The sequence below is a fragment of the Neomonachus schauinslandi genome, chromosome 6 (assembly GCF_002201575.2).
Source record: "Neomonachus schauinslandi chromosome 6, ASM220157v2, whole genome shotgun sequence".
NCBI classification, from domain to species: Eukaryota; Metazoa; Chordata; class Mammalia; order Carnivora; family Phocidae; genus Neomonachus; species Neomonachus schauinslandi.
Genome location: NC_058408.1, coordinates 96422356 through 96448415, shown reverse-complemented (window position 1 = coordinate 96448415; position 26060 = coordinate 96422356). Strand labels below are relative to the sequence as shown.

Genomic DNA, 26060 nt, shown 5'->3' with positions numbered 1-26060 from the left:
ATTTTCAAATTTCCTCCTATTATTAATTTCTAGTTTCATATCACATACCATGTGGGTTGAAAAGATAAATTTAAATTTGTGTTAAATTTGTTAAGACTAGTTTTATGGATTAACATATGATCTATCCTAGAGAATGTTCTATGTGCACTTGAATGTATGTTCTGATGCTATTGGCTGCCATGTTTTGTATGTCTATTAGGTTCATCTGACCTACCATGTAGTTTAAGTCCAATGTTTTCTTATTGATTTTCTGTCTGGTTGATCTGTCCATTGCTAAAAGTGGGATATTGAACTCCTGTGCTGTTATTTTATTGTTGTCTATTTCTTCCTTCAGATCTGTTAATAATTGCATTATATATTTAAGTGCTCTGATGTTGGGTGCATATATATTTATAATTGTTATATCCTCTTGATTACTTGGCCCCTTTCATTATATAATACTCTTCTTTGTATCATGACAGTTTTTGATGTAAAAACTATTTTATCTGATATAAATATAGCCATCTCTCCTCTCTTTTGATTACCCTTTTCATGGAATGTTTTTTAAAGCTAACATAAGTCTCTTTTAGGCAGCATGTAGGGTTTTTTTTTTAATATCTATTTAGCCACTATGTGTCTTTTGAGTGGAAAATTTAATTCACTTATATTTAAAGTAATTATTGATAGGTAAGGACTTACTATTGCCAATTTTTTTCTATTTTGCAGTTCCTTTGTTTCTTTCTTCCTTTCTTCTTACCTTCCTTTGTAATTTGATTTGTTTTTTGTAGTAGTATGCTTTGATTCCTTTATCTTTATCTTTTGTGTATTCACAATAGGATTATGTTTTTTTTTTTTCTTAAGATTTTATTTATTTATTTGAGAGAGAGAGTGAGAGAGAGAGAGCAGGAGAAGGAGGAGGGTCAGAGGGAGAAGCAGACTCCCTGCCGAGCAGGGAGTCTGATGCGGGACTCGATCCCGGAACTCCAGGATCATGACCTGAGCCGAAGGCAGTCGCTTAACCAACTGAGCCACCCAGGCGCCCTATGTTTTTTTTTAAAGATTTATTTATTTATTTCAGAGAGAGAGAAAGAGAGAGAGGGCATGAGCAGGGTGAGGGGTGGGGGAAAGGGAGAGAATCCTCAAGCAGACTCTCTGCTGAGCCTGGAGTCTGATACAGGCCTCGATCCCATGACCCTGAGATCATGACCTGAGCTGAAATCAAAAGTCAGACACCTAACTGACTGAGCCATTCAGCCACTGCAGGATTTTTTATGGTTACCATGAGACTTAAATAACACATTTTATAATAATAACAGTTTATTTTAAACTGATAACAACTTAACTTTGATTGCATACAAAAGCCATATACTTTTAAAAAAAGATTTATTTATTTATTAGAGAGAGAGTGAGTGGGGGGGGGAGGGGCAGAGAGAGAGGGTGAGAGAATCTCAAGCAGATTCCCTAAGTCTGCAGAGTGCAGAGCCTGATGCGGGCTCCATCCCACAATCTTGAGATCATGACCTGAGCTGAAGTCAAGAGTCGAATGCTTAACTGACTGAGCCACCCAGTCTCCCCCAAACTGTGTCCTTTTATCCTTCCCCACATTTTTTGTTATTCCTGTTACAATTTACATCTTTTTATGTTGTGTTCATTAGCAAATTTTTGTAGCTTTTGTTATTTTTAATATTTTTTAACTGTTATACTATAGTTACAAGTGATTTATCCATCATCATTACAGTGTTAGAGTATTCTGAATTTATTTATTTATTTATGTATTTTTATGTTATGTTAATCACCATATATTACATCATTAGTTTTTGCTGTAGTGTTCCATGATTCATTGTTTGTATAACACCCAGTGTTCCATGCAGTAGTACGTGCCCTCTTTAATACCCATCACCAGCCTAACCCATCCCCCCACCCCCTTCCCCTCTGGAACCCTCAGTTTGTTTCTCAGAGTCCATAGTCTCTCATGATTCTTCTCCCCCTCCGATTTCCCCCCTTCATTTTTCCCTTCCTGCTATCTCCTTCTTCTTTTTTTTAACATATAATGTATTATTTGTTTCGGAGGTACAGGTCTGTGATTCAACAGTCTTACACCATTCACAATGCTCACCATAGCACATACCCTCCCCAATGTCTATCACCCAGGCACCCCATCCCTCCCACCCCCCACCCCTCCAGCAACCCTCAGTTTGTTTCCTGAGATTAAGAATTCCTCCTATCAGTGAGGTCATATGATATCATATGATACATGTCTTTCTCTGATTGACTTATTTCGCTCAGCATAATACCCTCCAGTTCCATCCACGTCATTGCAAATGGCAAGATCTCATTCCTTTTGATGGCTGCATAATATTCCATTGTATATATATACCACCTCTTCTTTATCCATTCATCTGTTGATGGACATCTTGGCTCTTTCCATAGTTTGGCTATTGTGGACATTGCTGCTATAAACATCGGGGTGCATGTATCATTTCGGATCCCTACATTTGTATCTTTGGGGTAAATACCCAGTAGTGCAATTGCTGGGTCCTAGGGTAGCTCTATTTTCAACTTTTTGAGGAACCTCCATCCTGTTTTCCAGAGTGGTTGCACCAGCTTGCATTCCCACCAACAGTGTAGGAGGGTTCCCCTTTCTCCACATCCCCGCCAACATCTGTCGTTTCCTGACTTGTTAATTTTAGCCATTCTGATGGGTGTGAGGTGGTATCTCATTGAGGTTTTGATTTGGATTTCCCTGATGCCGAGCGATGTTGAGCACTTTTTCATGTGTCTGTTGGCCATTTGGATGTCTTCTTTGGAAAAATGTCTGTTCATGTCTTCTGCCCATTTCTTGATTGGATCCTTTGTTCTTTGGGTGTTGAGTTTGATAAGTTCTTTATAGATTTTGGATACTAGCCTTTTATCTGATATGTCATTTGCAAATATCTTCTCCCATTCTGTCCATTGTCTTTTGGTTTTCTTGACTGTTTCCTTTGCTTTGCAAAAGCTTTTTATCTTGATGAAGTCCCAGTAGTTCATTTTTGCCCTTGCTTCCCTTGCCTTTGGTGGTGTTTCTAGGAAGAAGTTGCTGTGGCTGAGGTCGAAGAGGTTGCTGCCTGTGCTCTCCTTTAGGATTTTGATGGACTCCTGTCTCACATTTAGGTCTTTCAACCATTTGGAGTCTATTTTTGTGTGTGGTGTAAGGAAATGGTCCAGTTTCATTCATCTGCATGTGGCTGTCCAATTGTCCCAACACCATTTGTTGAAGAGACTGTCTTTTTTCCATTGGACATTTTTCCTGCTTTGTTGAAGATTAGTTGACCATAGAGTTGAGGGTCCATTTCTGGGCTCTCTATTCTGTTCCATTGATCTATGTGCCTGTTTTTGTGCCAGTACCATACTGTCTTGATGATGACAGCTTTGTAATAGAGCTTGAAGTCCAGAATTGTGATGACGCCAGCTTTGCTTTTCTTTTTCAACGTTCCTCTGGCTATTCGGGGTCTTTTCTGGTTCCATACAAATTTTAGGATTATTTGTTCCATTTCTTTGAAAAAAGTGGATGGTATTTTGATCGGGATTGCTTTGAATGTGTAGATTGCTCTAGGTAGCATTGACATCTTCACAATATTTGTTCTTCCAATCCAGGAGCATGGAACATTTTAACATTTCTTCGTGTCTTCCTCAATTTCTTTCATGAGCATTTTATAATTTTTTAGTACAGATTCTTTGCCTCTCTAGGAATGCATCTATTTCTTCCAGATTATCTAATTTTTGACATATAGTTGCTCATAATATGTTCCTACAATTGTTTGTATTTCTTTGGTGTTGGTTGTGATCTCTCCTCTTTCATTCATGATTTTATTTATTTGGGTCATTTCTCTTTTCTTTTTGATAAGTCTGGCCAGGGGTTTATCAATCTTATTAATTCTTTCAAAGAACCAGCTCCTAGTTTCGTTGATCTGTTCTACTGTTCTTTTGGTTTCTATTTCATTGATTTCTGCTCTGATCTTTATTATTTCTCTTCTCCTGCTGGGTTTAGGCTTTATTTGCTGTTCTTTCTCCAGCTCTTTTAGGTGTAGGGTTAGGTTGTGTATTTGAGACCTTTCTTGTTTCTTGAGAAAGGCTTGTGTTGCTATATACTTTCCTCATAGGACCGCCTTTTGTGCATCCCAAAGATTTTGAACAGTTGTTTTCATTTTCATTTGTTTCCATGAATTTTTTAAAATTCTTCTTTAATTTCCTGGTTGACCCATTCATTCTTTAGTAGGATGCTCTTTAGCCTCCATGTATTTGAGTTCTTTCTGACCTACCTCTTGTGATTGAATTCTAGTTTCAAAGCATTGTGGTCTGAAAATAGGCAGGGAATGATCCCAATCTTTTGGTACCGGTTGAGACCTGATTTATGACCTAGGATGTGATCGATTCTGGAGAATGTTCCATGGGCACTAGAGAAGAATGTGTATTCTGTTGCTTTGGGATGGAATGTTCTGAATAGATCTGTGAAGTCCATTTGGTCCAGTGTGTCATTTAAAGTCTTTATTTCCTCATTGATCTTTTGCTTAGATGACCTGTCCATTTCAGTGAGGGGGGTGTTAAAGTCCCCCACTATTATTGTATTGTTGTCGATGTGTTTCTTTGCTTTTGTTATTAATTGGCTTATAGAATTGGCTGCTCTCATGTTAGAGGCATAGATATTTACAATTGTTAGATCTTGTTGGATAGATCCTTTAAGTAGGATATAGTGCCCTTCCTCATCTCTTATTACAGTCTTTGGTTTAAAATCTAATTTGTCTGATAGAAGGATTGCCACCCAGCTTTCTTTTGGTGTCCATTAGCATGGTAAATGGTTTTCCACCCCCTCACTTTCAATCTGGGGATGTCTTTGAGTCTAAAATGAGTCTCTTGCAGACAGCATATCGATGGGTCTTGTTTTTTTATCCAATGATAGCCTGTGTCTTTTGATTGGGGCATTTAGCCCATTTACATTCAGGGTAACTATTGACAGATAGGAATTTAGTGCCATTGTATTGCCTGTAAGGTGACTGTTACTGTATATTGTCTCTGTTCTTTTCTGGTCTATGTTACTTTTAGGCTCTCTCTTTGCTTAGAGGACCCTTTTCAATATTTCTTGTAGGGCTGGTTTCGTGTTTACAAATTCCTTTAGTTTTTGTTTGTCCTGGAAGCTTTTTATCTTGCCTTCTATTTTCAATGACAGCCTAGCTGGATATAGTATTCTTGGCTGCATATTTTTCTCATTTAGTGCTCTGAATAGTTCCTGCCAGTCCTTTCTGGCCTGCCAGGTCTCTGTGGATAGGTCTGTTCTCAGTCTAATGTTTCTACCATTGTAGGTTACATATCTCTTCTCCCGAGCTGCTTTCAAAATTTTCTCTTTGTCTCTGACACCCATAAGTTTTAGTATTAGATGTTGGGGTGTTGACCTATTTTTATTGATTTTGAGAGGGGTTCTCTGTGCCTCCTGGATTTTGATGCCTGTTTCCTTCCCCAAATTAGGGAAGTTCTCTGCTATAATTTGCTCCAATATACCTTCTGCCCCTGTCTCTCTTTCTTCTTCTTCTGGGACCCTAATTATTCTAATATTGTTTTGTCTTATGGTATCACTTGTCTCTCAAATTCTGCCTTCATGATCCAGTAGTTGTTTATCTCTCTTTTTCTCAGCTTCTTTGTTTTCCATCATTTGGTCTTCTATATCACTGATTCCTTCTTCTGCCTCATTTATCCTAGCAGTTAGCGCCCCCATTTTTGATTGCACCTCATTAATAGCCGCTTTGATTTTGACTTGGTTAGATTTTAGTTCTTTTACTTCTCCAGAAAGGGTTTGTCTAATAACTTCCATGCTTTTTGCAAGCCCAGCTAGTATCTTTAAAATCATCATTCTGAACTCTAGTTCCAACATCTTACTAGTGTCCGTATTGATTAGGTCCCTGGCAGTCAGTACTGCGTCTTGTTCTTTTTTTTGAGGTGATTTTTTCTGTCTTGTCATTTTGTCCAGAGGAGAACAGATGAATGAGAGAACAAAATGCTAACAGGGTAACAACGACCCCAGAAAAATATACACTAAACAAATCAGAGGAGTCCTGAAACTGGGGGAAAAGTAAGGGAAAGAAAGAAAAAAGAAAAAGATAAAAACAAACAAACAAAAAACCAGAATATGATCAAATAAGATCAGGCTGGTGCATAGATCAATGCCACAGTAGATTTTGGGCTTATTTCAGTCTGTTAGAAGAAAGTGACTCCCAAAATTTGAAAGAAAAAAAACTTATATATGTACAAAAATAATGGTAAGTACGATGAAGGGATGGAATATGATTGTAAGATGAAAATTATAAAAGATTTTATAAAAGGAATTGATAAGAAGTTGGTTGAAAAAAGAGAGAAGATTTAAAAAAAGGGGGGGAGAGAATGTGATCAGGCAGGAGACTAGAATAAAGCCATACACTAGAGATTTAGGGTATATTTTGGTCTTTGGAAGAAAGTGTATCCCAAAATTTTAAGGAGAGAACAACTTATTTATATATATACCAAAAATAAGGTTAACTACTATGAAGGGATAGAATATGACTCTAAAAATGAAAAATAAAAAAGATTTTTTAAAAAAGAAATTGATAAGATGTTGGTTGAAAAAGGGAAAAAGAAAAATTCAAAAAAAAAAAGGAAAAAGAAAGTTAAAAAAAAATTAAGTTGAAAGACTAAAGAATCATGGGAAAAAAGGTATGAATTCTATGTGCAGTATTCCCCTAGCACTGAAGTTCTGCCCTTCTCATTGATCAGTAAACTTGGTCTTGGCTGGCTATTCTTGCTGATCTTATGGGGGAGGGGCCTGTCGCAGTGGTTCTCAGATGTCTTTGCTGGAGGTGGAATTGCCCCGCCCTTGCTGGGTCCGGGCTAAGTAATCTGCTCGGTTTTGCTCTCCGTATCTCTTGTTCCATGCCAGCTTTCTGTACAGCTTTGGAGGACCAGAGTGAAAATGGCGGCCTCCCAATTTACGCTCCTAAGGAGCCGAGAACTCCGGGCCCCACTCCTCATTGAACCACCAGAGAAAAACAGTCAATCACTCCCGTCTTCCCGGTCTCCGGCCACACTCCGTGCTCACCTGGCTGTGACCGAGCATTTCTATCTCTGGCTCATGACCCCATATGGAGTCTTCAAACCCAGCAGATCCCTGCAGTGCACTCCCATGCTGCTCCTTCCAGGGGAGGAAGGGGAGTCTCCCCGGATCTGCCGCTTGTTGGGCCCCTGGTTGAAGAGCAGTGGCCCGACTGTGCCACGGATCACGGTTTATGGCAACCCAGAGCTGAGCGCCCACACCTCCGCTCCGTCTCTGCAGCCGGCTTCCCTGCTCCAATACCTGGGAGCTCTGCTGCACTCAGGCACCCCTGGCCATGGTAAAATGGCAAATGAAATAAGGAGGTAGAGTAGATGTAAATGAATCCTTGATGGATGGCCAAGCCTATGGTAGAGTTATTGTCTAATCAAGAAGATTATGCACTGGATAAAGAAAATGTTAAATTTGATATTTGTAAAATTAATTTCCTTTTTTTTTTTATCATTTTTGTCCATCTGAAAGAGAAAAATGGAGAGACTTATTAACAGAGGAGAAAAATAGGAAGGAAATAGAATCATGAAAGGAAGAATTCTTCTGAAAAATTTTAAGACATTTAGCCAATTTTATAAAAGATCTATTTCTAGTTGTATTTTATATTATATATGAACATTACACAGTACTAATTTTTCTTTTTCTCTAGTTGTTTTGAAATGTTTTCTCTTTCTGTAATGATTTTCTCTTCCCAGCTTGGCATAGAATTGTAGTTTTAAAAATTTTATGCTACTTTTGATCCCCAAAGATTTATCATAATGTAATAGGACAATGATCAATGTAAGATACACACATACACACAATATACGTACACCTCTGTGCATGTGTGTTTACATATATATAAGGTTAGGCACTCTGATCATTGTGTGTGTTTGTGTGTTTGTGTTTGTATGTTTTGCTCACATATGCACAAACATTTTGAAAATCATTATGTGATTTCATTTTATGCTAAGGTTTCTTCAGAGAGCTTTTATTTGATACTAATTCTTTTTCCAATTACCACATTATGCTTAAATCTTGGAAAGGCTTCCTCTCTTGATATATTTTAATAAAAGAACCCTTAGAGCCACATAACCTCCATCTTTTCATCATAGGCTACAGATTATCTTGACTTCTATGGCCTGAAGACTTATATATGATAGAAACATTAAAAATACCATGTCAGGTTCCAATAGTGGGAAATAGCTAGAAGTTATAATAGATCAAATGGAAGATAGACTTTCACTTTTTAAATAAATAATTAAGTTCAGAATTCTCTTTGATATGTTAGTGTTGGAGGTTAGAGTGTATGATTTACAGTGAGGCATAATTAAAATAATGCTGAATTAGGTATTATACAATCTGGATACTCGTCTGAAATCACGGTTTATTTGCCCAGTGACCTTGGGCAAGAGAGCCTCAGCTTGACTCATCACCAGTTGAAATATGTAGTTATTATCTTTACTGCCCAACTTTTTTTAGTGTTGTCAGAATGAGATGATATATGTGAAAATATTATGTAAACAATGAAGATCCATATTAAGGTGACTATTGTAAATAATAGTTGATATGTGCCATGCACTGTATTAAGCATTCACATAATTCTTACATAGTTTTATGAGACAAGCAACATTTTAATATTCCAATTTTACAGATCAGGAAGGTGAGGTTCAGAGTGTATAAGACACTTGATTGAGCTCACACTATCTGTGAATAGGAAAGGCAAGATTTGGATACTGGTTTGTTTGACACTAGACTTGATGCTCATAATTGCACAATTTTTATCTCTTATTTGAATAATAATTATTACATAGAGTAATGCATGGAAATGAAATTCTCTTTATTATCACATCTGATTTCTAAATGTGAAAACGAAATAATATTTATTTTTCTTAAAAGCAGAATGCAATGGAGTTGTAATTATTGAAATGTGTTCTTCCTTTAGAATTTAATTGTCTTGGATCCACTCACAGTGACTGAGGAAGAAATTAGACCATCACTAGAGAAACGTCTTGAAGCCATTATCAGTGGGGCTGCACTATTGGCTGACTCTTCATGCACTAGAGATTTCCATCGGGAACGGATTATTGCAGAATGCAATGCCATTCGCCAGGCTCTCCAGGACCTGCTTTCAGAGTACATGAACAATGTAGGTAACTTGTTTTCCGCCAACCTCATGCACTGGGTATATGCTGATGTTCTTTCTGTGTACAAATGTGATAAATTACAAATGAGTACATGATTTTACATATTTGGCTTTCTGAGTAGGTTCTACTCACAGAATACAGCATTGATATAGGAATTTCTAGGGATGGGATCCAACAATATATAATTGTTTTTTTTGAGGCAGTATCTAAATATTAGTTGAAGAAGGGAGTCAAGATTGGAGAAAAGAAACTGGAGTTGGACATCAATTTAAAGGATAAAAGGAAGATGAAGAAAAGGGCAGACTGTTCGGGATTACGTTGGTGAATAAAAAAATTTAGACAGTATTAGATAAAGTCAGTGTTGAAGGGATCAGGGGTTATTTTTGAAGGTGTAAGGAACTCATGTAGTTTGTAACATTAGCTCCTAACCTGTTCACACGTGACATAATGTCATAATTTTTTTTTGCAGTTTTAACTATCTCTTAGGAATATTAGAAATGCTGTCTAAATTTAGACACATGCAAAAATATTTGTTTCAAGGTGCTTTTGGTTTCATTTCATATGTCTTCATATATGATATATTCATTTCACATGTACATGTTTATATCCATCTATGGAGTATCTATGCCAGTTCTTACATTCAAATCTTATTGCTGTTTTTAAAATGAAGAAAGAAGACATTGCCTTGAAGACATTGTCAAGCATTTATTGATCATAAAGCCTCTTAAATAATAGAGCTAAACAAAATAAAGGATTTATATATATATTTAATATATAATAATAATATATTTATAAAATATTTTGCTCATCTGCCTTACAAATGGAATAATTAAAGAATTATGAAGATACATTTTGAAATTTATTAGTTACAAAGCATATGACTTTTTGGGTGTGAGGTTAAAGATTTAAGATTGTTCAGTATAAGTAATTTATGTGAATAATTGAAATGTGCTGAAATTAGTTAATGAGTTTTAAGGCTCCTTCTGCACATATGATGTATCTCCATACTCTTAATATTTGATGACTTTGGCTCCTGACCAAAAATCTCTTGCCTGTCAAGAAATCAAAGTTGTAAAGCAGATTTTGTTAATAAGAAGAACATGTTATAACATCATGTCCTGCTTCTGAAGCTAGAATAGTTCCATTTTTAGCATATGATATATTCTTTTTTTAATTTCCAGTATTTTTTATGGAAAATTATGACAAAGCATAAGAAATAGAAAATTATATAAGGCAAGCATGAACCCAGAGAGCATATAATATATTCTTAGTTAAAGATTTTTTAAGGGAATTCATCAGTTATAAGGAACTCAAAAGACAATATTGTATTGGATTTCCTTCTCCCATGATCTGTAAACTATTAAAATTATTATTCTCATATTTATAGATAAAAATACAATTACATATAAGTTTATTTTATGTATAAATTATAAAATTATAGATAAGTTCACTTTATCAGATATAAATAAAGTTGTTTTATTCCTTTAGATGGAAAAGCAAACAGATACACATGCACAGTTACCCACATACATAGTCAGGGATGGCCATGTAATTGTGGAGCTTGATGCAAAATGAAAATGCAAGTATTCTTGTTCAAAAGCAGAGGAAATAACTCTTTTTCCTTTTTCACAGTCTTGATTGACCTGAGAAAGGTGATTTTTATTTGCTGTTTAACGTTTTATTCCCTAGTACATAGGGATACTTGTGGGAACATGCAGACCCTCACAGGTATCTGTGGCCCTTCCCCATGACTGTGATCCATTTTGCCTTGTGCCAAGACCGTCACCGGAAGTGGAGGGGGCAGCAGTTGTCGGGTGGGGGAGCAGGTGGCTAAGGACCTGTACCCGGAAGGCAGAACTAAATGTGAGTCTAGGACATATGCTTCTACTCCATCAGACTTCACTAATATACTCAAATTCAGAGATAAAATTGTTAAAAATTTCAAGACTGTGATAGCAGAATATTAAAGGCAAACCATGGGGTTTCTTTCTGAGGATGGGACCCTATGTGCCATCACATGCCCCTGAAGCTTGTCCTGTGCATCATAAATACATATCACATAAGTGATTTTATGGCTCTCTTCAACTTTGGGTTAAAAACTATTCATACCAAAGGTGAAGTGATGGGAGCATTCTGCCCTGGGTGCAATCATTAAGCAGGTGCATTATATCTAGATATTTATAAACAATAATAAAACCAACTGAAAGTTGGCCTGCTTTTTACTGTCACCATGTTTAGCAGTTCTAAATGTTAAGTGATAAAATGTTTTTCTCAAAATTCTTTTGTTTTTTCTAAGTTCTAAACAATTACTGTGGTTATAATTGATGTTTAATAATATGTACATATGATTCAAATTGCACATTTTATGATTATACTTTAATAGCCATTATATTCCTTATGCATTTAAATAGCAGATTCAAAATAATGATGACACAAAGACAAAAAACTAGAAATAGAGTCACTTCAATTCTGTTATTTTATGTAGTCACATGGAATTTAAATTTAAAAATTATGACAATGAAACAGTATGAATTTCCATGGGTAATATTTATGTTAAGTAAATGCAGATTTTATGCATGTGAAGTTCATATGTGAAATCTTTTTTTTCACTCGTGAAATATTTTATTGAATTTGAGTACTAACTTTGAAATTTGTTTTCTCTTTAAGATTTGTCTATTGCTTTAAAGTTAACAAATTGGAAAATAATGATTATTACTGAAAAGTAATTTTGTCATACAGAGAATAGAGGTGCTTAAATATCCACTGCAAGTATAAAATATGCTATGCAAGGCACCGAAAATACATATGATTTTTCTAAGTTTTACTGCTCTTTTTCTTAACAAGGATTTCCTTTGATACTCAGTTTCAAGGTCCATTTGTCAAGTACACAAAACTTATATTACTAATATACTTCTGTTAGATATGTTGGCTTTAAAACAAGGTAAGTTCTGTGTTAGAAGAATGAAGTGGAAAGAAATTTTTTCATTTATAATATGCAAATAATTAAGATCAGAGGTAAGTAGCTTTTTAAAATCATGTCCAGATAATTATCTTAACTCATATATTTTTTTTAAGGGTAGACTCAATTAGGAATTTAAATGTTTTTCAGTTATTTAGTTGATTAGATTGCACTACTCTTCATACTTGATAGAGGCTGTTTTCTTCTTCCTTCCTCCTTCCCCCATGTTTCCTCTTCTCCTCTTCTGGCAAAGGAGAGTAAATACCCCTGAAATACCTCTTGGTCATGGCGCTTCCCCATTTTTAGCTCTTATCCCTGTTGGAATTCCTGTGTTTACTCCTCTGCCATCTCTGCTGGACAGAAGCTCTAAGAGAATGAGGATTATCTCCCTTGCCCTTAAAACAGAGACTTTCAGGTAGCAGGGGCTCAGTAGTTATTATTTGGATACAGGTAAATTGAATTTAGTGCTTGCTTCTTCTCATTTTTTAAATTAAAATGACAATGTGCCCAAAGCAATTAATTTGTATTTATTTTTTATATTAAATGATTGCCATGGAAAAAATATAGGGAGGATTAATGATAAGAACAGAAACATAGAAAAGGAAGAAGAACAAAGGTGAGAAAGCTGTTCTTTGGGTGATCTTAGTATATTTATATATTCCTTTCTCTTAGGATATAATATTAAATACTTGTTGAGGAAGGCATTTTTCTTTTTTTTTAAGGGAAGGAAATAATTATTGTGTGTGGGTAATGTCTGGTGATCTGCCCTAATGTTGGTGTAGAGGTCAGAGCAGGAGGAGCTAAATTTATGCAGTGGTGGTCCACATGATCAGAAATACATTTAAATGCACATTATGTTAACATTCTATTGTAAGTACAACCCATTAATAATAAAAAAATATGAATTTGTAATATTATGAGAAAGCACTTCAAAAACAATGTAATAACTCTTTTTCATATAAAAGTGCTATATTTTAGGTCTAATACTAGTATCTTGACCTAGACAGTGAATATTGGAATTAAACAGCAGCAACCAATCTGGAAAAACTGTGGGGAATATTTTCAGAACACATTCCCAGGTTTATTTTTATTCCTGGTTTATATCACAAATGATGCTTCTTTATACCTTTCATCAGCTTTAATGAAAGGGAATGTACTTTCCTGGTATTAGCTGAACTCAACCTTTCTCAGAATTTGCTCAAAGATTTTAGGATAGGGGCGCCTGGGTGGCTCAGTTGGTTAAGCGACTACCTTCGGCTCAGGTCATGATCCTGGAGTCCCGGGATCGAGTCCCGGGATCGAGTCCCACATCGGGCTCCCTGCTCGACAGGGAGTCTGCTTCTGCCTCTGCCCTCTTCCCTCTCATGCTCTCTCTCTCTCAGTCTCTCTCTCAAATAAATAAATAAAATCTTTAAAAAAAAAAAAGATTTTAGGATAGCTGTTGTACTTCAGACTTCAACTTCCAGTTTAAGGAATGCTTTGTCTCATTTGGTGGGCCTGGTTTGCTTTTCAGATTAGTTAGGAGCTTTTGTAATTGGGCTGTTGATAGAGTAAATGCTTGATGATTATCGAGACATAATAAAGATAACTGTGAAAACTTAAAGCAAGATTAACACTCATTATAATCTGTGGATGTTTTATGTGAATGTGACTTCAAGGCTTCAAATTTTGTAAGCCTGTTGAGTACAGAGAAGTTCAGCAGTGGGAAATGAATGTAGTTTATGTTTTCTCAGGCTCAGTCCACATGACCACTTTGAGTCTAGATGACTTTACTTTCTTCTTTTTCTTTTTTTAAAGATTTTATTTATTTATTTGAGAAAGAGAGAATGAGAGACAGAGAGCACAAGAGGGTCAGAGGGAGAAGCAGACTCCCCGCTGAGCAGGGAGCCCGATGTAGGACTCAATCCTGGGACTCCAGGATCATGACCTGAGCCGAAGGCAGTCGCTTAACCAACTAAGCCACCCAGGCGCCCTAGATGACTTTACTTTCTTAAACAGATCAGTAAGTCTTGATCATTTTTTTGACTGAAATTCTGTTTAGTAAGTTCAATGTCTTGTGACATTAGTAAGAAATTAGTAGGAAATGAAACCAGATGGATCCATAACTTATGATAAAACAGACAACCACTTACCACTTTAATGATTATATATATTTGTCCCAATATTTTCCATATATAGACAGTAATAATTATTTTACATCTGTAGGTCAAAAGTCTGACACAAGTCTCACTGGGATAAAAAAGGAAGTGTTAGCAATGCTGCATTCTTTTCTGGAGTCTGTAGGGAGAAATCAATTTCTTTGCCTTTTCCACCTTCTAGAGGCCATCCATATTCCTTGGTTCTTTCTCCATCTTCACAGCCAGCAATGTCACACTTCTCTGACTCTTTCTGTCCCTGTATCTCTTTCTCTGACCCCAGCCAGGAAATGTTTTCTACTTTTTAGGACTCATGTGATTAGATAGGGCCCACCAAGATTATCCAGGATAGTCATGCCATCTCATGGCTCTTAGCCTTATTTACATCTGCAAAGTTCCTTTTGTCATGTAAGGTCCTGGGAATTAGGGTGTGAGCATCTCTGGGAGCCCTATGACATACATGAATACCAGTCTTTCTTAGTCTCTTCTGTGGAATCGTCAATACTCCTTGCATTTTGAATCTATTATAGTAGTTAGTATCCCTTACTTACTTTAGGCTTTATGCAGGCAGATCTATTGTTTGTCTATTTTATTTACTATTTTATCTCAAGCCCCAGGCACAATACTTGGCATTAGAAAAAGCTAGATTGTATTTTTGAATGAAAAAATAAAATGAAATTATTGCATATTGTATATGCCATATAATGGAGAGACAGCTTCTCTGACATTAAATGAAATGAGTTCCAAGCATCTCTCAATTTATATGATAGACTGCCTGTTATAAAGGGTCTTATTTTGTGAAGTATAGGTCTTTTCTAAAAATCAGTGTGAATATTCAGAAACATAATTTTCTCATCACAGTCTCTTCATTTGGATGCCCATCCAGATATATTCCAAAACAAGATTTTTACTAATTAAAAAATATACTCCAGAGAATATTCAGAATCAGATAAAGTTTAACTTTTGTTTTTTAAAACTTAGAAGTATATTTTTCTAAGGTATTTCTGCTATTTTTCTTATACCTCCAGGATTGGTTAGACCTAGTCCATCTTCTCTGATGTACAGGGTAAATAAGGAATTCTTCATGTGGTTGGGGCAGAGCAAGGAGGCTCTCTAAAGAAGGAAGGGTTTTAGAGGGAAATCAGTTTTTTTTTTTTAAACGATAGTCTTTCTGTAATTGGTGAAAACAAAGTTGGAGGTGGGTAGCCATCATACTTTAGTTCTAAGAATCAGTAGACATGGATATTTCTTCAGGAGTGGGTTGAAATCATGTTGATATTGTTAAGTTTGGATGTGTTGCTGGACAAGATCTTCACGTGATGTAGAATCCTTGGTAAACTTAACACTGAGATTGGTACTTTACTCTAGGGGTTATTAGAGAGTTTAGTGAATGATAGCTAAAGTAAATGAGTCAGGTCTGGCTGTATGCAGGGAGCAATTTGCATTTCCAGACCTCTACTTGCCCAATATTTTCTTCTTTTGGTGTCTTATGTGAAAGTGCATTATTGGTTCTCATTATATACTTGTTGAGTGAGTAAATAATCAAATGGACTGGCTTTTGTTATTCAGAGCCCTATTTCATTTGTAAGTCCTGGGTTTAATGTATTCCCTCTCCTGGGGAATTCTAAAGATTCACTAAGGCCAACAAAGAGATGTTAAGGGGTTTTTCTTCATTAAAAGTCCTCTACCTCTTTTCTGAAATCCATTTTAGAAATAATTTCAGCCTTATTTGTCATAATGATAAGATAAAGCAGTTAGGATGATCTATATGCAATGAGTTTTTTAATACTGGAGACAAGTTAGAATTAAAATTCTAGAAATCTAAAGGTGGCTTCCAAATCTTCTTTTCTTTTTTCTTTTCTTTTCTTTGTTTTTTTCTTTGCTTTCTTTTCTTTTCTCTCTCCCTCGTTTCCTTCATTCCTTCTTCCTTCCTTCCTTCCCTCTTTCCTTCCTTCCTTCCTTCCTTCCTTTCTTCCTTCCTCCCTTCCATCCATCCATCCTTTCACATAACTGGCTTTTCTAACACAAAGAAGAAGGCAGAGACTTAGACAAAATGTGAAGATGGAGGAATTTATCCCAAATGAAAGAACAAGATAAGGCCATGGCTAGAGATCTAAGTGAAACAGATATAAATAACATGCCTGATGGAGAACTTAAAGCAACAATCATAGGGATACTCACTGGGCTTGAGAAAAGAATAGAAGACATCAATCAGCAAGATCCTGAACACAGATATAAAAGAGTTATAAAAGAATCAATCAGAGATGAAAACTGCAATAAACAAGATTAGAAACACACCTGATACAATGAACAGCAGGCTGGAAGAAGAAGAGAAATGAATTAATGACCCTGAAGACAAAGTAATGAAAAGCAATGAAGCTGAACAAAAGAGAGAAAGAAGAATTGTGTAACACAAGAATAGACTTAGGGAACTCAATGACTCCATCAAACAGAATAACATTCTCATTATAGGGGTCCCAGAAGAACAAGAAAGGGGGCAAAAAATACATTTGATGAGATAATAGCTGAAAACTTTCCTAATCTGGGGAAGGAAACAGACATCCAGATCCAGGAGGCCCAGAGGACTCCCAACATTTAAAAAAAAATCAGGCCAACACCAAGATATACTGTAATTAAATTTGCAAATATACTGATAAAGAAAAAATCTTAAAGCAGAAAAACAAAAGAAGTCATTGACTTACAAGGGAAAGCCCATAAGAGTAGCTGGAGATTTTTCAACAGAACTTGGCAAGCCGGAAGAGAATGGCATATATATTGAAAGTGCTGAATGGGAAAAATCTGCAGCCAAGAATACTCTATCCAGCAAAGCTATCATTCAGAATAGAAGGAGAGATAAAGAGTTTCCTAAACAAAAACTAAAGCGTTCATGACTACTAAATTAGCCCTGCAAGAAATATTAAATGGGACCCTTTGAGTGGAAAGGAGAGACCAAAAATAACAGTATAAAGGCAGGAAACACAAAAGCAGTAAAAATTTTCTGTAAAAATCAGTCAAGGAACTCACACAGAAAAGGATATAACATATGATAACATATACCTAAAACATGGGGAGGAGAGGAGAAAAGAATTTGTTCAAACTTGAATGACCATCAACTTAATATAGACTGCTATTTACAGAAGAAGTATATACAAGCCTAGTGGTAATCATATATCAAAAACCACTGGGGCACCTGGATGGCTCAGTCAGTTAAATGGCTGCCTTCAGCTCGGGTCATGGTCTCGGGGTCCTGGGATCGAGGCCTGTGTGGGGCTCCTTGCTCAGCAGGGAGTCTGCTTCCCCTCTGCCCCTCCCCCTGCTCGTGCTCTCTCTCTCTCTCACTTACTGCCAAAAAGACCCCACTAATAAACATGCAAAGAATAAAGAAAAAGAAATCCAAATATATCACTAAAGAAAATTAGCAAAAAATGAAAACAAAAAAGACAAGAAGGATCAGAGAAAATCTCCAGAAACAATGAAACAATTAATAAAATGGCAATAAATACATATCTGTTAATAATTACTTTGAATGCAAGACTAAATGCTCCTATCAAAACAAGCCAAATTTAAATTAAAGCCTTTCTTCAATGCTAACCAATTATGAGTCACTCATAATATCACCTTAGCTATTTTATCTTTATAAATCAGTTTCCATTTGTGATATTGTGTTTCATAATAAGAAGTATATATTTGGTATTTGCCCCTTTTCTGGCATAGAGCTCCTAAAATCCTCAGAATTTTATAAGTGATGAGAGTGATAAAGATCTTCTGTTATATTAATGAGATGGCTTTGGATCTAAGGATGAGGGTTGGTTGCCAGGAAGCCAACCCTGTGATCAGAGGATTACAACTCTCAGTATCACTCCCTGACCTCCTGGGGAGAGGGGAAGGGCTGGAGGTTGAATTTAATCACCAGGGGACAACGATTTAATCAATCATGCCTATTTAATGAAGCCTCCATAAAACCAAAGGATAGGGTTCAGACCTTTCAGATTGGTGAACACAATGAGGAATAGTGGCACGCTCGAAGGACATATCTTGTGCCCCTTTCCCACATATCTTGTCCTGTGCATCTCTTCCATTTGGCTGTTTTTGAGCTATATATACACTGGTAATCTAGTAAGTAAAATGCTTCTCTGAGTTCTGTGAGTTGCTCTAACAAATTTATTGAACCTGAGAAGGGGGTCATAGTAACCTCTGGTTTATAGCCAGTTGATCAGAAGTACAGGTAGCAACCCAGACTTGGAGTTGGCATCTGAATGTTGGCGGGGGGGTGGTGGTGGTGACAAATTTGTAGTACTGGACTCTTTTTTAAAAAGATTTATTTATTTATTTTAGAGAGAGCATGAACAGGAGGGGCAGAAGGAGAGGCAGAGGGAGAGAGAATCTCAAGCAGACTCTGTGCTGAGCTCAGAGCCCAAAGTGGGGCTCCATCTCATGACCCAAAACCAAGAGTCAGATGTTCAACCGACTGTGCCACCCTGGTGCCCTGTAGTACTAAACTCTGAACCTATGGAATCTGATGCTATTTCTAGATAGATGGTATCAGAATTGAGTTGAACTCTGGACCACCCAGCTGATATTCTGAGAACTGCTTGTTGGCTTGGGGGAATCTCTCCCCTTCCACACTGGAATTATTAGCAGAATCTTTTATCATTGAAACATATTTTTGAATGAATTTGTAGTTAGGCTCTGAAAAAAAAAGTTATCTTACCTTTGTGATATAAGTTTAGGATCAAAGGCCAACCTGTAGCTTTATTTCTGTGCTGAAGTAGGTTTAGCAGGGTCAGACATGGATAAGCAACTTATGTAGTTGATTTATTTGCTGGGCTATTTGCTATACTTAATAATTAATTGGAGAAGACTATTAGCGATCTACAAATTACAGATTGTCCCATCATATTTTGGTTCATTTTTTGCATCATAAATTTTCATATGTGTTTGAGTCTTGTAACCACAACAAAATAGCTTATCGAATTCTCGACATGAATTTACTCACTTGTTTTCTTCTGAAAGATAAATTGAAACTAGGTTTGACTAAGTGTTTTCCTTAGAGATAACTATCACACTTTGTATCCGACGAAACTCAACCAAGGTTGTTGATTGACAATACTTCATCAATCCAATAAGTTGTGGGTGGCCTCTGTAGCTAGGAATAGTCCTTAGATGGGACATCCAGAAAGAAAACAGGGATCTCAGTCCTATAAGCACAAGGAACTGAATCTTTCAGCAACCCAAATGGGCAAGTGAACAGATTCTCTCCCTGAGCCTCCCAAAAGAAACAGCCCAGGGGTGCCTGGGTGGCTCAGTCCGTTAAGCGTCTGCCTTTGGCTCAAGTCATGATCCCAGGGTGCTGGGATCGAGCCCCGCATCGAGCCCTGCATCGGGCTCCTTGCTCAGAGGGGAGCCTGCTTCTCCCTCTGCCAGCCACTCCCCCTACTTGTGCTCTCTCTCTCTCTCTGATGAATAAATAAATAAAATTGTAAAAAAAAAAAAAGAAACAGCCCAGCTGACACTGGTTTTAGCCCAATGTCCTATTTCTGACCTATAGAACTGTAAGGCAATAAATTGGTATTATTTAAGCCATGAAGTTTGTGTTAATTTGTTACAACCACAATAGAAAATTAATACATGATCTTAATCAGGGGTCATGTAGTTTACTTTTGTACAGAAACTGTGTGAGCAAATTTGAAATCTTATGTGAAATGAATTGCTGCATTTATGTAGTAAAAATGTAGATATATTAATTCTGAAATGTGTGTTTAAATCTCAGGAAAAGCAATCAGTTTTATAGAAATACCAAATATTGATTTTGAATGTACTTATGTATCTCACATAAGATTTAGCATGAAGTAATTAAAATGCCCGAAAACCATTTAATGGTATAAACACCATGAACTGTTGTGGTGCTACACAATGGAAAATATAATTTAGTGTTTTTTTTTTGGAGCCAGTGCAAACTAGAATAATATGTGAGCCACATGTAATTTAAAATTTTCTAATAGCCACATGCAATAAAATGAACAGGTAAAAATAATAAATGTTATTTAATTAAATATATGCAAAATATTTCAAAATGTATTCATAAACATTATTAGTGAGGTAGTTCACAGTCTTTTTAGTACTATGTTCTTGATATCTGGCGTGCATTTTGCATCTATAGTACATCTGGACTAGCCACATTTCAAGTGTTCAGTAGCACATGTGGTTAGTAGCTACCATATTGGACACCACAGCTCTATGCAGAAATGCCTTCTCCACCATAGAGTTTTTGATGCCTGATCATCTCCATGTTTCTACCACTTTAATAATGATGCTGTTAGAAAAGGTAACAAAAGAAAAAAGAGACAGAATACTTAGGGAGACCAAGAGCTATAACATCATACTGTCATTTCTGGTGTTACCCAGTAAAAATAGGCTACTGATTTTATACTAGTATATTGGAAAAAACCCAAAACTTTCCATATGTGGTAAATTACATTTTCCAAAATGGTCACAATAATATCTCCATTTTACATATTCTTTTTTGGTATGACTGCCTTTCCTCCATCATTAGGTTGAGTTTAATACCTTTCTTGAATCTGGGCTTGTCTTAATGACTTGTTTTTTTCTTTTTTCTTTTTTTTAAGATTTATTTATTTATGTGACAGAGAGAGAGAGAGCAAGAGAGCACAAGCAGGGGGGGCTGCAGAGGGAGAGGGAGAAGCAGCCTCCCTGCCGAGGGGGAGCCTGATGCAGGGCTCGATCCCAGGACCCTGGGATCATGACCTGAGCTGAAGGCAGTCACTTAACTGACTGAGCCACCCAGTCACCCCCATAATGACTTGTTTGATCACTTAAATGTGACAGAAGCCACATTCTGGGACTTCTAAGGCTAACAAATTCTTTCAGATTTCACCTAAATCTCTTAGAATGATCAATCTTGGGACACCATCTCAGAACACAGTTGCTATATTGTAGGAAACCCAACCCACACAGAGAGTCCAAAACCAGGTAGGCACCCTGGCTGACAGCCTCACCTGAGTTTTCATCCAAAAAGTCACCATCAGCTACCAGCACTGTGAATGTGCTATCTTGGATGGCCAACCCAAAATGGCTGCAACTAAGGCCAAACCTTGACTTCGGCTGCATAGAGATCTGATGTGTGAAATCCTAGCTGAGTTCAGTCATACTTCAGAACCATGAGAAAGAATAAAAAGTTGTTGCTTTTAACCACTAAGTTTTGGGATGGCTTCTTATACAGCAATAGATAATCAGAATACTATAGAATCTGATTGGGAAAGGGTTTACTTGGAGAAGAGCATAAAGAATCAGAACCACACTAACACCAAATGTTAATACCTAGAAGGTACAGAGGACAGAATTAGTTCCCTTAGCGATAGTGGTCAAGGGTTATTAACAAAAGCTTTTTGAGGAGGAAGATAAAATTGATAATTACTAAGTAGATGTATATATGGAAATATGTTAATAGATCCTATTATGAAGTATAGATTTAATTAATCTCCACAAATCTTTCATAGTTTTTAAGTCCTGTGTTAAAAGTGAAACAACTGTAGGTATCCTTATAACAGAGATCTGAAGTGGGTAAACCTTATCTAACTATAAGTGTTAAGATTCTTGTGCCCAGGGCACCTGGGTGGCTCAGTTGGTTAAGCGTCTGCCTTCAGCTCAGGTCATTGGGATCGAGTCCCGCATCAGGCTTTCTGCTCAGCGGGGAATCTGCTTCTCCCTCTGCCCCTCACCCTGCTCTTGTGCTCTCTCTCTCACTCTCTTTCTCAAATAAATAAATAAATAAAATACTAAAAAAAAAAGATTCTTGTGCCCAATGTGAAAACAAAACAAAAAACTAGGGAAGTGACCCTTGTGCAGAATTCCATTTTAACAAGGCTTATTTGTGTCTGGGTGCACTTATGCCAAAATGAGATCTGTAACTGCATTTAAGAAGTGACTTTGAAACTTCTCCAGGTAATCCACAAATGGTATTCTCAAAATGTGGATGATGATCACCTGCTGTCTTTAGTGGTATTGAATCGGAATCATTGAATACTAAGTGATTATGTAATCTATGCTGCAGAATAGTTACAGGCAAATGTTTATTCAGCTTCTCATGGTTACTAAGTTTCTTTTCCTCCTTGGCAATTTTAAGCATAGTAGCAGGGGCTCAGAAAGAGAACTATGCAACACCCCCACAAAGTTGGCAGTACCCTAAGTATGGCAGTTGGCCTACAACTGGGGAGAGAAAAATAATTCTTTTCTTTGGTGCATAGTAGAGATATGATCATCATTTTTTATGATATATTGTTTTTTGTAAAAGCAGCTCTTCCTAATTTTACAACTCCTTTACAAGTATTGACTGCTCCTTTTTATTCAGTTTGACCTTTGTATAAAACCTAAAAGCTTGTAAAGTAGAACTAACCAAACCTATTTGATGATTATTTTTATTTTATATTTAGTTGTTCATACTGTACCAGGAAGCCTTCCCATATTCTCTCATTTTTAGGTTATTATAGTGTTCCAGGAATGCCTCTCAAAGACTAGAAACTAAAATTAAAAAAAAAAAGCTTTTATTTGGAAATAATTATATATTCAAAGAAAGTTGCAAAGGTAGTACAGAGAGATTTTGTGTACCTATTTCCCAGTTCCCACATTGGTTGTATCTTATGTGACTGTAGTATGATATAAAAACTAGGAAGTTGTCATATTGTTATAACTTATGTGTATAGTTCTATCACATGTATAGATTCAGAAACCACCAGCACCATAAGAAAGATACAGAAATATTGAATCACTATGAATATCTACTTCTTGCTACCACTTTATATTCACATTTACCCCTCCAAACTTCTCCTTCCTGCCTGCCCCCCCATCATCCATAACCCCTGGAAAATACTAATCTAAATATTTTTAAAAATATTTATTTAAAAATATTCTAAAATATTTTATAAATGAGATCAAACAGTGTGTGATCTTTTGAGACTGGCTTTTTTCACTCAGTTGCGTATTAATAGTTTACTTTTTTTTATTGCTGAGTAGTATCCCATGGTATGGATGCACCATATATTTTTAACCATATACCTATTGCAGGACAATTTTGTTTTTTCTAATTTGGATCTATTACAAATAAAACTTCTATGAACAGTTGTGTACAGGATTTTGTAGACATAAGTTTTCATTTTTCTGAGATAAATGCCCAGAGGTGTGATTACTGGATCATATGGTACATAAATGTTTAGTTTTTAAGAAACTGCCCAACTGTTTTCCAGAGTGGCTGTAATATTTTACATTCCCACCAGCAAAGGGTATGATTACTACACATCCCAACCAGCATTTGGTATTCTCATTATTTTTTTTAATTTAGCTGTTCTAATAGGTGTGTAGTCATTGCTCATTGTGATCTTAATTTGCATTTCCCTCATGTCTAGTGATGTTAAAGATCTTTTCATGTGCTTATTTGCTACCTGTATATCCTCTTCAGTGAAATGGTTCATCATGTTGTTTGCCAATTTTGTAATTGGTTTGTTTGTATTTTACTGTTAGTTGTTGAGAGTTCTTTATATATTCTAGATAGGAAAACTTTTTCATATATGGGGTTAGCAAATATTCTCTTGCATTCTGTAGCTGATGAAATCAATTTTATCATTTTTTTCTTTCATGCACTGTGTTTTTGTGCCTAAGAACTGTTTGACAAGTTCTAGGTCCCAAAGATATTCTTTAAAGGTTTTATGTTTTGGATCTATATTTTATATTTATGATCCATTTTGAGTTAATTTTTATAAGATATGAGACTTTTCTCAAGATTCATCTTTTTGCCCATGGATATCCAGTTGCTTTAGCACTATTTGTTGAAATGGATATCCTTCCTCCATTAAATTACTTTTGCATCTTTGTCATTTCTATGGTACTGAATTATTTGTCTATCTTTTGGTCAGTACTGCATGTATAGATTAATGTAGTTCTATATTAAATCTTGAAATTGCATTTAGTTGTTCCTCCTACTTTATTCTCCTATTTCAAAGTTGTTTTAGTTTTCCTGGTTCCTTTGGTTGGCATGTAAATTTTAGAATAATGGTATGTATATCTACAAAAGATTTTGCTAAGATTTTGATAAAAATTACGTTAAACCTGTAATTTTGATTTGTATTTCCCTATTGATCAGTGATGTGTGTCAAAGTGGCTAAAATTAACACAAGAAACAACAGGTGTTGGTGATCAGGATGTGGCGAAAGGAGAACCCTCTTGCACTAGTGATGGGAATGCAAATTGGTATAGCCACTGTGGAAAACACTATGGAGGTTCCTCTAAAAGTTAAAAATAGAACTACCCTATAATCCAGCAATTGCACTACTAGGTATTTCCCCCAAAATACAAAAATACTAATTCAAAGGGATGCATGCACCCTGATGTTTATAGCAGCATTATCTACAATAGCCAAATTATGGAAACAGCCCAAATGTCCATGGATTAATGAATGGATAAGGGAGATGTGGTATATATACAATGGAATATTACTCAGCCATAAAAAATAATGAAATCTTGCCATTTGCAACAACATGGATGGTGCTAGAGAGTAATATGCTAAGCAAAATAAGCCAGAGATAGACAATACCATATGATTTCACTCATATGTGGAATTTAAGAAACAAAATAAATGAACAGTGGGGAAAAAAAAGAGAGAGACAGGCAAACCAAGAAACATAAATCTCTTAAATATAGAGAACAAATTGGTGGTTACCAGAAGTGAGGTGGGTTGGGGCATGGGTTAAATAGGTGATGGGATTAAGGAGTGCACCTGTGATGAGCACCAGGTGTTATATAGAAGTGTTGAATCACTATATTGTATACCTGAAACTATCATTACAGTACATGTTAATTAATTAGAATTTAAATAAAAACTTAAAAAAAAAGAATTATGTTAAACCTATATTCAACTTGGGAGAATTGACATCTTTAGTATACTGAGTCTTCCAATCCATGAACACAGTATGCCTCTTTGTTTATTTAAATCTTTGTTTTCTTTCATCAGCACTTTGCAGTTTTCAGCCTACAAGTCCTGTACATGTTTTATTAGATTTATACCTAGTCATGCCATTTTTTTAGGTATTGTAAATGATATTGTATTTTAAATTTCAATTGCTATATGTTCATCACCAGTATATAAAAACACAATAGATTTATTTTTTCTCATGTCTTGTAACCTTGCTGAACTCACTTATTAGTTCGAGGTTTTTGTTTTAGTTTTTTGTAGATTTCCTGGCATTTCCTACATAGACATTTATGTCATGAACAGATTGGGACAGTTTTATTTCTTCCTTTTAAAACTGTATGCCTTTTATTTCTTTTTCATACCTTATTGCACTGGCTGGAATTCTAGTGTTATGCTGAATAAAGGTGGTGTGAACTGGTATTTTCACTTTCTTGATGATCTCAGGATGAAAGCATTCAGTCTTTCATCATTAAGTATGATGTTATGTTTAATTATTATGTAGATTAGAAAAGTTAAGATATAGAAATTCTCTATTCCTACTTTTCTGAGAGTTTTTGTCATGAATAGATGAGTGTTGAATTGTGTCAGAAGTATACCTTTTCTGCATTGATTGACATGATCATATGATTTTTTTAAAACTTTTTTTAAAGATTTTATTTATTGGAGAAAGAAAGAGAGAGAGAGAACATGAATGGTGGGGAGGGGTAGAGAGAGGGAGAAGCAGAGACTCCCTGCTGAGTAGGGAGCCTGACTCAGGGCTTGATCCCAAGACCTGGAG

At 36.0% G+C, this 26060-nt stretch overlaps 1 protein-coding gene across 1 annotated transcript in view; it reads left to right on the top strand.

Annotated features, from left to right (window-relative positions):
* CTNNA3 (catenin alpha 3) overlaps positions 1-26060 on the top strand; it is a 1723003-nt gene that overhangs the window by 449803 nt on the left and 1247140 nt on the right. Inside the window, exon 7 of the mRNA XM_021700133.1 lies at positions 9006-9209. Coding sequence (XP_021555808.1) covers positions 9006-9209 — 204 coding nt within the window. The remainder of the gene's footprint in view (positions 1-9005; positions 9210-26060) is intronic.